The sequence below is a fragment of the Ostrea edulis genome, chromosome 1 (assembly GCF_947568905.1).
Source record: "Ostrea edulis chromosome 1, xbOstEdul1.1, whole genome shotgun sequence".
Classification (NCBI taxonomy): domain Eukaryota; kingdom Metazoa; phylum Mollusca; class Bivalvia; order Ostreida; family Ostreidae; genus Ostrea; species Ostrea edulis.
The window spans coordinates 54,801,906-54,815,311 of NC_079164.1; the positions used below are offsets into that span (position 1 = coordinate 54,801,906).

The 13,406-nt window shown below is 37.4% G+C and overlaps 1 protein-coding gene across 3 annotated transcripts in view; it reads left to right on the plus strand.

Moving 5' to 3' along the window:
* Window positions 1–9,715, plus strand: part of LOC125664636 (splicing factor, suppressor of white-apricot homolog) — a 47,629-nt gene extending 37,914 nt beyond the window's left edge. The window contains exons 12-16 of one of the 3 annotated variants that reach the window (XM_048897475.2): window positions 1,110–1,320; window positions 5,376–5,504; window positions 8,592–8,732; window positions 8,946–9,045; window positions 9,183–9,715. In XM_048897475.2, coding sequence (XP_048753432.2) covers window positions 1,110–1,320; window positions 5,376–5,504; window positions 8,592–8,732; window positions 8,946–9,045; window positions 9,183–9,269 — 668 coding nt within the window. In that variant the 3' untranslated portion in view covers window positions 9,270–9,715. Of the gene's footprint in view, window positions 1–1,109; window positions 1,321–5,375; window positions 5,505–8,591; window positions 8,733–8,945; window positions 9,046–9,182 lie in introns of those variants that run through there. The other 2 variants (XM_048897476.2, XM_056154398.1) reach the window with 2 other exon arrangements.
* Window positions 9,716–13,406: the final 3,691 nt, after the last annotated feature.

Genomic DNA, 13,406 nt, shown 5'->3' on the forward strand with positions numbered 1-13,406 from the left:
TGGGCCAATTTCAACCAAACTTGGTGCAAAATATCCTTGGGTGAAGGGCTTTCAAGTTTGTTCAAAGGAGAGATAATCACAAAAATAGGGTGGAGTCGTTTAAAAATCTTCTCGAAAACCACTGGGCAAGAAGAGCTGAAATTTACATGAAAGCTTTTTGACATAATCATTAGAAATCTTCTGAAAAATCACTGGGCCAGAAAAGTTTACATTCACATGAAAGCTTCCTGACATAGTCCAGATTCAATTTTGAAAAAATCATGGCCCCCGGGAGTAGGTTGGGGCTACAATAGGGATCAAAGTTTTACATACAAATATATAGGGAAAATCTTTTAAAATCTTCTTCTCAAGAACCACTTAGCCAGAAAAGCTGAGATTTACATAAAAGCTTCCTGACATAGTGCAGATTTAAGTTTGTAAAAATCATGGCCCCTGGGGGTAGGATGGGGCCACAATAGGGGATCAAAGTTTTGCATACAAATATAAATAAATATATCGATGATTTGGAATAATGAAGTCAATATGGGTAATTAACGGCACCAGTTTAAAATGGCTGTGATCCTTGTGCAGATGGTTTTACAGTTTTCAGTCACTGTAAGCTATTCCAGAACCTTATGAATTGGGGTTAGAAGTTGTATATAACTTTTACTGATGAACCCAAGTGGCTGTAATTTGGAAGTTACAAAGATGCAAGACAATTCCGAATGCAAAATGTGAATTGAGAATGAATGTGGATCCCCCCCCCCCTCCCCCAGATATGTAAGTGCATTACCAACTTTTCATTTTATTGCAACATTGATAAAATCTGCAATGTGGCACCCTCAAAACAGATGCACGCTGGCCTGAGAACCATAATTTCAATTTTATTTGGCCTAAACATGCCTTTTCAAAGACATTGTACAGATTTGTGGTTGAAGAATTATCACAAATAGATGTGGCTGAACACCTGCACTAGTGAAATGATCATCAAACTTTTGGGGAGAAATCTTTATTAATGTATACATAAATGGGGAAGGTCAATGACATTAAACTTATGAGGCTGAAATCCACTAGTAACAGTGAATTCGTATTTCCTTTATGTGTTATCACAGAGTATTAAATGTTGACAGGTGCCAAAGTATCAGAAAAATCAACCCCTGTCCCCACCCCAGGGTGTAGTCCTTACTATGGGCCATTGGAAAAAAGCAAGAGTGAAGATGTCGATCCAAAACGGCCCAAGAAATCCAGACACAAGGACAGATCCAGCAGGAGATCTAGGTCAAAGTCTCCGAAGAAGAGGAAAAAAAGTAGATCATGTAGCCCCCAACGGAAACAAAATAAGTATGATTCTTTAGTAAACAAGGAATATTATTCGGAAGAAAATTCTTGCATTACATTAATGCAAAAATAATTTAACTGGCATCAGTAGTGAGTAATAGAACATCTAGTGATTTTTGGGTGAATAGATAGTCAGACTGGTTAAGAAGTTTAAAAGCTATTATTTAATTACCTCCTGAAGCTGAATTGAGTTAACTTAGAGCAATGGTAAGTACAATATTTTTCGGATAATTGGCCACTGCTTTATTAATGCTGCAGTGCTCAGGTTTAGCTCAGATTTGGGTGGTTTACCACGGCCATATTGACCGGTTCCTTTATTTACCCAAAAAGGATGAAAGGAACCAAAATGATTAAGAGACTCAAATATTAATTTTGATCAATAATAATTCAATATAGCACATTCTAATAACAAGTCTTTATAAAGACATACAGCTCTTATGTTTATTAAATGTTTTTGACCCGTCTGTCAGTCCATCGGTCCCTTTCTTGTCAGCGCAACTCCTCTGAGACCGCTCAACAGAATTTAGTGAAACTTTGTAGTTAATAAGGACACACTATGTAGATTTGCATGTTTCCAGGAAATTCTGATTCAATCAATTTTCTGGGAGTTATGCCCCTTTTGATTTTAGAATTTCAAGCCCATCTGTTCTGTTCTTGCAGTAATGCATATCATTACCATTTATTATGTGAGGCATTGTCAAGCAATGTTGGAGTGTTGGGTATGTGAGCTTGCTCACTTTTGCTTTTTTTCATTATGTCTATTTATATCAGAAACACAGGTGTTTTTCGACGATTTTTAGCTCACCTGAACCGAAGGTTCAAGTGAGCTTTTCTGATCACATTTTGTCTGTCGTCCGTCTGTCTGTCTGTAAACTTTTCACATTTTTGATTTCTTCTCCAGAACCACTGGGCCAATTTCAACCAAACTTGGCCAAAAGCATCCTTGGGTGAAGGGCTTTCAAGTTTGTTCAAATGAAGGCCCATGTCCCTTTCAAAGGGGAGATAATCACAAAAATGCAAAAATAGGGTGGGGTCATTTAAAAATCTTCTTCTCAAGAACCACTAAGCCAGAAAAGCTAAGATTTACATGAAAGCTTCCTGACATAATGCAAATTCAAGTTTGTTCAAATCATGAGCCCTGGGGGTTGGATGGGGCCACAATAGGGGATCAAAGTTTTACATACAAATATATAGGAAAAATCTTTAAAAATCTTTTTCTCAAGAACTATTGGGCCAAAGAAGTTGACATTTATATGAAAGCTCTCTGACGTAGTGTAGATTCAAGTTTGCAAAAATCGTGGCCTCCAGGGCCCCCATAATAGGGACTAAGGTTTTACATGCAAATATATATGGAAAGTCTTCAGATATGGGCCAAGGTGACTCAGGTGAGCGATTTGGCCCATGGGCCTCTTGTTTTATTATTAAAATTTATAAAATGCACAATTTTACAAACAAAAATGCAATCAATCGTGCGATTTATGATAATGAAGTCAATTTGTGTCATTAGAGTAATCAAAATGGCTATGATAGTGAAAGTGCAGATGGTCAGTCACTTGAATTCATTTCTGCATATCTTGGAAAGTATATGAAATTTCAGGATGAACTTTGGTACATAGTAGAAATTTATACTATTTGGTTTATTGTTTTTAGCTCACCTGAGCTGAAAGCTCAAGTGAGCTTTTCTGATCGCCTGTTGTCCGTCGTCTGTCACATTTTTATTGCAATTGGTTTTCATCTGCTGTGCATTAACAATTGAACATTTTTAACTTCTTCTTAATAACTACCAGTCCAATTCTTTTCAAATTTGGTATGAAGCATCATTGGGACAAAAATTGTAAATTTCAGGACTCCAGCACCCCTGGGGCCCTAGGGACGGGAAAAAAACTGCCCTAAATTGACCAATTTTCAAAAATCTTCTCAAGAACCACACACGTGCAAGAAAAACTAAATTCATAGTGATGTAGAGCAGGAAGGCCCCTACCAAAATTGTAACTGTCATGATCCCCAGGGCGGGGTCAAACTTGGTATATAGTGTTTATTTGTAAAAAATAACATCTTCTTTAGTGTTATTGAAACTAAATGGATATTTAGAAAAAACAGGTAGTCCTTTACCAAAATTGTAAATTTGATGATCCCAGGGGTAGGGGTTTTGGTATCAGGGTGGGGCCAAAATGGTAGGTTATTAAATGTGTGAATAATAGACATTTTTAATTTCTTCTTGATAACTATCATTCCAATTCTTTTCAAATTTGGTATGAAGCATAAGGGGGACATGAATTGTAAATTTCAGGATTTCTGCACCCCTATGGCCTTGGGGGGGGGGGGGGGGGGGGGGGGCAAAAACTTTCCAAAATTGACCAATTTTCAAAAATCTTCTTCTCTACAACCGCACATGTTTAAGAAAAATTAAATGCCAAGTGATGTTGAGCAGGAAAGCTTCCACAAAAATTGTAAATTTCATGATCCCCGGGGTAGAGGTTTTGACCTCAGGGCGTGGCCAAATATACTATATAGTGTTTATGTGTAAAACACTTAAATAACATTTTTAGTGTTATTGATACTGGATATTTAGAAAGAGCAGGTAGTCCTTTATCAAAATTGTAAATTTCACGATTCCCAGGGTAGAGGTTCTGACCCCAGGGTGGGGCCAAACTTACTATATAGTGTTTATGTGTAGAACACTTAGATAACATTTTAGTTAATGTTATTGATACTAAATTAAAAGTAAATGGATATTTAGAAAAACAGGTAGTCCTTTACCAAAATTGTAAATTTGATGATCCCCGGGGTAGGGGTTCTGACCCCAGGGTGTGGCCAAACTTTGTATACAGTATTTATCTGTAAGTTTGCTGATACTGTATAAAATCTAAATGCATCCTTAGGAATAATAGAAAAGGATGTACAAAAAATGGTAATTTTACACATCTTGTTTTATACTGTTGCTGTAACATTTTCAGAACAGTAATTTTTTTTTCTAGATTTCATAGCCCTTTGGAGTAGTGATACTTTTTCACCAGTACTTAGGTGACCGATAAGGCCTGTGGGAGTCTTGTTTTCTATTCTCTGTATCTAGATGTGCAGGAATGTTTTTGTTTTCAGATTGAAGGGGTTAGGGTAATTAGGGGGTGGGTGGGGGGGATCAATGGGGATTGGGTTTAACATAGAACTCTATGGGTAAAACATTAATTCCAAAATTCAGCCAATATAACTTGTTAGATATGATAGATAGAGTCCAAATGCTTTCGGAAATGAAAAGAGAATGACGACCTACAACTTAGTATTAAGGTTAAGTGACTCCAATGACCTTGACCATCGACCATGAACTTAAAAACTGGTATAACTTTAAAACTCTGACTAATAGCAACATTGGATTTTCAAAAATGGCAAGAGGATGACAGGACCTACAAACTAGTATCAAATTCAAGTGACCCCAGTGACCTCTGAACATAAAATTGGTATTACTTAAGAACCAGGTATAATAGAGACATGGGGTCTTCAGAAATGATGAAGGGATCTACAAATTAGGATCAAGATCAAGTAGGAAAATGGTTTCTGAGCATTAAGTGTTTTCCCTTAACACCTTCACACTTAAACTCACCATTTTCAAGACAGACTCATCAAAAAGGGTGATCCCTAGTAAATTTGGACCAAAAAGCATTAGGTCCAGTGAACTGGACTCTTCCTGGACCCAGTTGCATGACGTTTAGTTAACTTTTACTGACAGTTGATTTGAACATTTATATAGTGTTAACTTGCAGTTAACTGTCATTTAAACTTAACTAACTTTTGTGCATCTGGCCCCAGGCTATTAGATTTCTCTTTACACCTGAAGTCTCCACACTTCATACACAGACTATGCCATGTGTTAAGGATTTTCCCTATCAATTCTACAATTTTTCAAATAAGCCCAGTTGTCAATGTGCACTGTAGGGTGTATTAGTCACTTAAGGTAATGCCCCAGTTTTCATTTTTCTAAAATTCTTTGACTTTATTTAACTTGTGAACAGCATGCAAGTCCTCTTTATATAAAGCATAGGATCTTATATCACATATTGTAGGTCCAGATCTCAATCTCCTTCCTCATCTCAACAGAGGTCGAGGTCACCATCAAGTAGAGGCAGTCATCGAGATAGACATTCTAGTTCCAAAAAGTCCAAGAAGAAACGAAAATCAAGGGCATCGTCCAGGTAAACTTGAAATAATTTAGTTTTATCTCCAGGCAGCACAGCTGTTGGATTTTGAAGTGAGTTTATTATCTCCTGGTAACACAGCTGTGATGGGGTTGAATTGAAGTGGGTTTATTATACCCCCTGCAACAAGTTGTGGGGGGGTATACTGGAATCGGGTTGTCCGTCTGTCTGTCCGTCCGTCTGTAGACGCAATGGTTTCCGGGCTCTAAAGCATTATCCTTTCCACCTACCGTCACCACATCATTTAGACTACCCATGGGATGAAGATGTTCCCTATTGATTTTGGGGTCAAAAGGTCAAAGGTCAAGCACACTGGACATTGAAGTAGCAATATGGTTTCCGGGCTCTAAAGCGTTATCCTTTCCACCTACAGTCACCATATCATATATATGGACTACCCATGGGATGAAGATGTTCCCTATCGATTTTGGGGTCAAAAGGTCAAAGGTCAAGTGCACTGGACATCGAAGTAGCAGTATGGTTTCCAGGCTCTAAAGCGTTATCCTTTCCACCTACAGTTACCATATCATACATATGGACTACCCATGGGATGAAGATGTTCCCTATCGATTTTGGGGTCAAAAGGTGGTTTCCGGGCTCTAAAGCGTTATCCTTTCCACCTACAGTCACCATATCATACATATCGACTACCCATGGGATGAAGATGTTCCCTATCGATTTTGGGGTCAAAAGGTCAAAGGTCAAGCGCACTGGACATCGAAGTAGCAATATGGTTTTCGGGCTCTAAAGCGTTATCCTTTCCACCTACAGTCACCATATCATACATATGGACTACCCATGGGATGAAGATGTTGCCTATCGATTTTGGGGTCAAAAGGTCAAAGGTCAAGCGCACTGGACATCGAAGTAGCAATATGGTTTCCTGGCTCTAAAGCATTATCCTTTCCACCTACAGTCACCATATCATATATATGGACTACCCATGGGATGAAGATGTTCCCTATCGATTTTGGGGTCAAAGGTCAAGTGCACTGGACATCAAAGTAGCAATATGGTTTCCTGGCTCTAAAGCTTTATCCTTTCCACCTACAGTCACCATATCATACATATGGACTACCCATGGGATGAAGATGTTCCCTATCGATTTTGGGGTCCAAAGGTCAAGCGCACTGGACATCGAAGTAGCAATATGGTTCGGTTTGTCATGCCATTTGTTTTTTACACTCAGAAAAGAGGTAGTTTATACCTATTACCAACACCCTTTGGGAGATTGGGGTAAGCGGGGGGTATTCTTAGTGAGCATTACTCACAGTACCTCTTGTTATCTCCTGAAGTGGGTTTAATATCTCCTGAAGTGAGTTTATTACTGTAAATGTATTACATTTGGCTGTGTATTCTATTTAGCGCCTTTGGCGGAACGCAGCTTCCGCTAAATCAAGTACATCGCTAAATGCCATCCGTAAATCGAGATGTTTAAAGTAATTCAGGAATGCGCTAAATCAAATCTACGCTAACTTGTTGAAAAAACGATTTCCGCCAAATATCGTGCACGCCAAATATAATACGTTTACAGATCTCCTGAAGTGAGTTTATTATCTACTGGCAATACAGCTGTGATGGGGTTAAATTGAAGTGGGTTTATTATCTCCTGAAGTGGGTTTATTATCTCCTGGCAATACAGTTGTGGTGGGTTTATTGAAGTGGGTTTATTATCTCCTGAAGTGGGTTTATTATCTCCTGAAGTGAGTTTATTATCTCCTGGCAATACAGTTGTGGTGGGTTTATTGAAGTGGGTTTATTATCTCCTGAAATGGGTTTATTATCTCCTGAAGTGAGTTTATTATCTACTGGCAATACAGCTGTGATGGGGTTAAATTGAAGTGGGTTTATCTCCTGAAGTGGGTTTATTATCTCCTGAAGTGGGTTTATTATCTCCTGAAGTGGGTTTATTATCTCCTGAAGTGAGTTTATTAAATTGGGTTTATTATCTCCTGAAGTGAGTTTATTATCTACTGGCAATACAGCTGTGATGGGGTTAAATTGAAGTGGGTTTATTATCTCCTGAAGTGGGTTTATTATCTCCTGAAGTGGGTTTATTATCTCCTGGCAATACAGTTGTGGTGGGTTTATTATCCCCTGGAAAGAGATTTCTGTTGGGGTTTTATTGCTCATTTAATTGTATAATAATCATGGACTTGTACAATCCTGTTTTCATTTTTTCATTGGTTTGCTCAAACATATATATAACCAAACTACAGGAATACTTTCTTGCATAGTTCCCATTGATTTCGAAAGTTATATTAAGTTTAGTTTGTTTAAAAGGTCAAGTCATTGAAGGAAATTCCCTGAAGACATATTTTTAATGTACTTTATATTTAAATTCATTTACACTGGCATCTGTTTTCAATGACATTGTCAGGGATTCTATCATACGAAACTACATTAAAACCTGGGTGCTAATTGATTTTCAAGTTTAAGGGCAGCTTAGATATGCAGATTAAGAAATTTCTCTAGATTCCATAGGCCTTGGGGGCCAAGTGATACTTTTAACTAATACACATAATAAGACCTGTGGGCCTCGTTTTAATCCCTTCATATTTATATATATATATATATATATATATTATAAAACAAAAAAAGATTTGGTTCAGAAATAAGTAGTTTAAAATCCAATCAAAAGAATGACACATATACATGTATATATATCAAAATATTTCAAATGATTTATAGAAATTTGATGATCCTGTTCTCCGAAATTTACACATACACTAGAAACTGATCTGGAGTCACTTGCATTGCTATTACTATCCTCTGCCATATATATATATATATATATATATATATATATATATATATATATATTGCCAAGTGATAGCTTTAGATCCCATTTTTTTCTCGTTTTCTAACATAACGCAAGATGCGAAAGCAAACACATTACCAGTACCCAATTTGCAAGGGGTCATCAGTCTAATTATCGTTTTAGGGCCAAAAAGTATGGTCACTTGTCGCGCAAGGCAGGGAGCCATTTAATATAGTTCATTTATATAGGAAAGGCAGTCTAGACTGTACTTGTATTTAGTGCTGAGAAACTTTTCTTTAAACAAAGGCAAAAATTTCTTGCAGGTCTCCAAAACCAAAACAGAAGCCTGAGATGCCGGTCAGTATAGACTTGACGGTGGATGAAAGTCCTGAACTACCCAGCATATCAAATGGAGAAGACTCTTCCTACAGTATATGGCAATACAATGTGGACAGTAACCAAAAGTATGTAAGACCAAAAATTCAGTGAATTGTTTCTGACAGAAATTGAATGTGGCTGCACCAATGCATTTTCGAAATGTGCATTGCGTGATAGGGAAAAGGTGGGAAATCTTTTTCTTTTCCTAGAATTTGGACATCAGAAAGAAAAACATATTTCCCTGATGAGAAAAGGACAGATTGTATGATGAGACTCATCATTCCTCCTTTTGATTTCAGGGTGACTGAACAAGGCGAGGTCTCTTCAGACAGATTAACACCCAGCTTAGAGACAGAGGATAGTAATAGCAATGCAAGTGACTCCAGATCTGTTTCTAGTGTATGTGTAAATTTTGGAGAACAGGATCATCAAATTTCTATAAATCATTTGAAATATTTTGAATCATATTGAAGATATATGTGGAATCAAAATTGTGAACAATTACATGTCCATAGATGTTTACTTTTCTTTTTCAGTACATGAGGGAAAGAGTGAGGGCCATTATCAAAGCCAGCAGGAAAGCCATCATGGAGGAAGAAGGACCCCTGTATGATGATACATGATGTTCAGTTGAATTAGCAGATTCATTTTAAGGAGAGAGAGATCTCATACATGTGATGACAATTGAAAGATCTTTGTGCATTTCTCATCAAGGGGACTGAACTATAACATAGTTATGTTAATTTCATTGTGATTACATGTGTATCAGATAAAAAGTATGACCTGTCCATATAGACTTTTATATTGATTATATTCATCAACAGAAATGATGAATAAATACATGGATGTGTAAATTGAAAATATAGTTGTTTGAATTCATGATCAGCTTAGGTCAGTCTTCTGACTAGCTCTGTTGTGTAATGATCGTATTGTTGAATGTCAATAGTAGACAAGGAGGCACTGCAGGTACAATACATCTCATATTAATGCCATCTTTACATTCATTTATAACTATACTGCTGTTATATGCCCTTCATAGACGGGTCATAATAAAGTATGGTAGAGTGTCTTTGCTATTGTTATACGTCTGTCAAAGACAGGACGTATTATGGTATGGAGTTGTCCGTCTGTCTGTCTGTCTGGACCTTGTGGGCCGGATACAGACCGAACTGTAAGCTCCAGGATTTTACAACTTGGTACCTTTGATCACCATGGTGAGAGGAAGATGCCTATTGTTTTTTAGGGCCCCGCATTTGGGAGCCCTATAGTAATCACATGTCTGTCCATCAACACTTTCTTTGTGACATGATAACTCAAACAGTTTTCATCGTAGTTTTCAAGTTTTGTACAGAAATAATTTACAATTAGAGTATGACACCTGTAGATTTTGGGGTTATGTCACTCTGTATGTCATCATCTATTATTATGATTGGCCACATTGCTCATCTGAGTCACCTTAGCCCACACTATTTATTAGCATGTCAAACTTCAATCTGCACTATGACAGGAAGCTTTCATGTAAATGTAAACTTTTCTGGCCCAATGGTTCTTGAGAAGAATTTTAAAGATTTTCTCAATATATTTGTATGTACAGGGTTTGACACTAAAGCATGTCCGACTGACTGAGTCTACTAAATGACAGGTCTGGTAGGGTAAAATGTCTATTTACTAGTCCGGCTGGTTGTGTTGAAAAAATAAACAAGAAACTTTACTTTAAACCATAAGATATTTTATTCTTAACTGAAAAAGAATAACTGTAGAGTTTGCAAGCAATTTTGAACCGCATGATGACGCAATCTCTATTTTTAGTTCTAATAAATAAGTCGCGGTCGGAAGTAATGTTTTACGACATCTACTCGATGTTAATGTGTGTAATGTTATGTTTTAGATGAATTTATTTTCATTTTTAAAAAAAACCCAGTTTATTTGAATCCAATAAAAGAAAGTGTCTATGAAATGAATAAATTAAGTTGTAAACAGCCATTTTTCGGTGTTAACATATGTGCGGGAATGTCTCTATATTCAAATACGACTTCTCGTTCTCATGGAAAGATTTCTCCAAGAGAAAAAAAAGTAAAAGGTTGGGAAGAAACAAAGCAGGGCTTGTGAAATGGAGATTTTAAAAAAAAAACCGGTTGAGGTCATTTTATTCTAAATGGACTAGAGAATTTCCGTGCTGGGTAGAATTTAAAGAAACAGAAAATGTGTTTGAAAATGAAAGCATTAAATTGAATGACGAGACTAAAGCTCTTTTTTGAGACAATCAAATACATTTTAGTTCATGCAAACTTAATGTTTGTCATTTGAATTAAGTACATTTAAATATGGAGAAACTATCACTTTGTGGAAAGTTGGTCAGGGCTACTGGATGTAAGGCCAGGTCTAGCAAAAATCATTTGAAGTAGCCTGACTGGTCTAGTGCTCAAAAAAGTAAATGTCAAACCCTGATGTAAATCTTTGATCCCCTATTGTGCCCTACCCTTCCCCTGTGATTTTAACAAACTTGAATCTGCACTATGTCAGAAATTTGTCATGTAAATTTCAGCTCTTCTGGCCCAGTGGTTCTTGAGAAGATTTTTAAATAACCCCATCCTATTTTTGTGATTTTCTCCCCTTTGGAGGGGACACGGCCCTTTAATTTGAACAAACTTGAATCCCCTTCACCCAAGGATGCTTTTTGCCAATTTTGGTTGAAATTGGCCTAGTGGTTCAGGAGAAGAAGCCAAAAATGTAAAAAGTTTACCGACGAACAACAGGGAATCAGAAAAGCTCACTGGACCTTTCAGCACAGGTGAGCTAAAAATGGAGGGTGGTTTGATATAATAAAGGAATGATATATAATTGTTTGGCAAGATTTTTTTTTTCAAGTATACAGCTTTATTGGTAAATAATGAGTCATTAACGACAAAATATTATGACACTTTCCCCTTGTACAACTGTAAGAACCTGTACGTTGTGACGTACTTTTTCATTGTGACGTGCAAACTGCTCAGACGTACATTTGTATACAACACTGATTTTTCTGATGACCCTAATTGAGCTGCATATATATACATATGTAAAATTTTCACTCCCTATTGTCGCCCCACCCTACCCCCAGGGGCCATGATTTGAACTAATGTGAATTTGCACAATGTCGGGAAGTTTTACGTGTAAATTTGAACTTTTCAGGCCAAGTGGTTTTTGAGAACATTTATAAATGACCCCACCATATTTCTGCATTTTCATGATTATCTCTCCTTTGAAGGGGCAAGTCCCTTCATTTGAACAAACTTGAATCCCCTTTACTCATGGATAATGTGTACCAAGTTTGATTGAAATTCGCCCAGTGGTTCTGGAGAAGAAAAAAATGAGAAAAGTTTACAAACAATGAGAATTGCTCACTTATTATTTTTTTTCGATGGATGGAGTGTAGCTCATGATGCAAAAGTTTTCCGTCTTTTTTTCTTTTTTTCGTGGTATACCTCACAGATACTAGTTTCTGTAAATGACTTATGACCTCTGTATACTAATTATGGCGTCGATGGCCTAGTGGTTAGGCCGTCAGTCTCTAGACCGAACGATCGTGGGTTCGAGTCCTGGCCGCGGCAACGTCCTTGGGAAAGGCACTTTACATGAATTTCCTCACTCCACTCAAGTGTAAAAGGGGTACCTGGCTACAGACAGTGAAAGATATTGTTAGAATGTTAGTGCTCTAGCGCTTTTAATGGCAGCTTGAACTGTATGCTTCCTAGGAGGCTGAGAAAGTTCTAGATTGATATAAGGTCTGCCGGGGTAATAATGTACATTGATTATTGTAAAGCGCTTTGAGCAGCATACGCTGGAAAAGGCGCTATATAAAACCAATCATTATTAGTATACAGAGGTCATAAGTCATTTACAGAAACGTGCCTGTGGTATACCTCCATTCAACGAAAAAATAAAATTCATTCCTTATCATTATAACATTGAGTTTGTATGATAAAACATTTGATTTTAGTTGAATTAACGAGTTATTCTTGGACTACACTCCATGTCATTTCGAGATGGGCGTATTAATTTGTGAATACACAACTTAAAAAAACCCCACTTAAATCCGTTAGGCCTAATGGCGACTTCCACGAACTGTTGAGCAAACGGTTTTCTTGTGGACTGAAGAATGCAGTTTTAAAAGGATGAGTTCGAGACAAGTCCTGTTGAGAGAAAATTGCAAGAATTCTGTTGAGTGGAACTGGAATTAAATGCAAAGTTCGATGTCGGTATTAACGGAAAGCGTGGGACACGTGCATAATCAAGATGTGGGGTGCCACTGTGCCTGGTAGGGTTCTCTTGAGGGTTGTCACGGCTTCCAGGTGGACAAGTGAGTGTTACAGAGGTTTTATCAGTGAATTCCTAAGGCGTTGTAACGTCGTACAGAAGCCTCGTTTCGGTGCCCACTCTAATTTCGGCTTGGCTGAATATTTGGACTGACGCCTTCACCGAATCTCGGAGCAGTCCTTCATAATTCATGTCTGGAAATTTACTTTCAGCTTCGGCCGGTTCTAGCAATTTGTGTGCACTTGGGTAACACTGCTGTTCGCAGAAGACCTTAATACTGTATATCGGGTCTTTTAAATTGTCATCTAATTCCATCATAATTAGCAATGCTTCTGACACTAAAAATAATTCACTCTATTATATCAATTACAATCGTCACCAAAACGTAACTCGAGAAAACCAACAGAGTTGTCCTCTTGACAGACTTGAAGCAGGCAAGTTTCTCAAATAAATAGAGAACAATA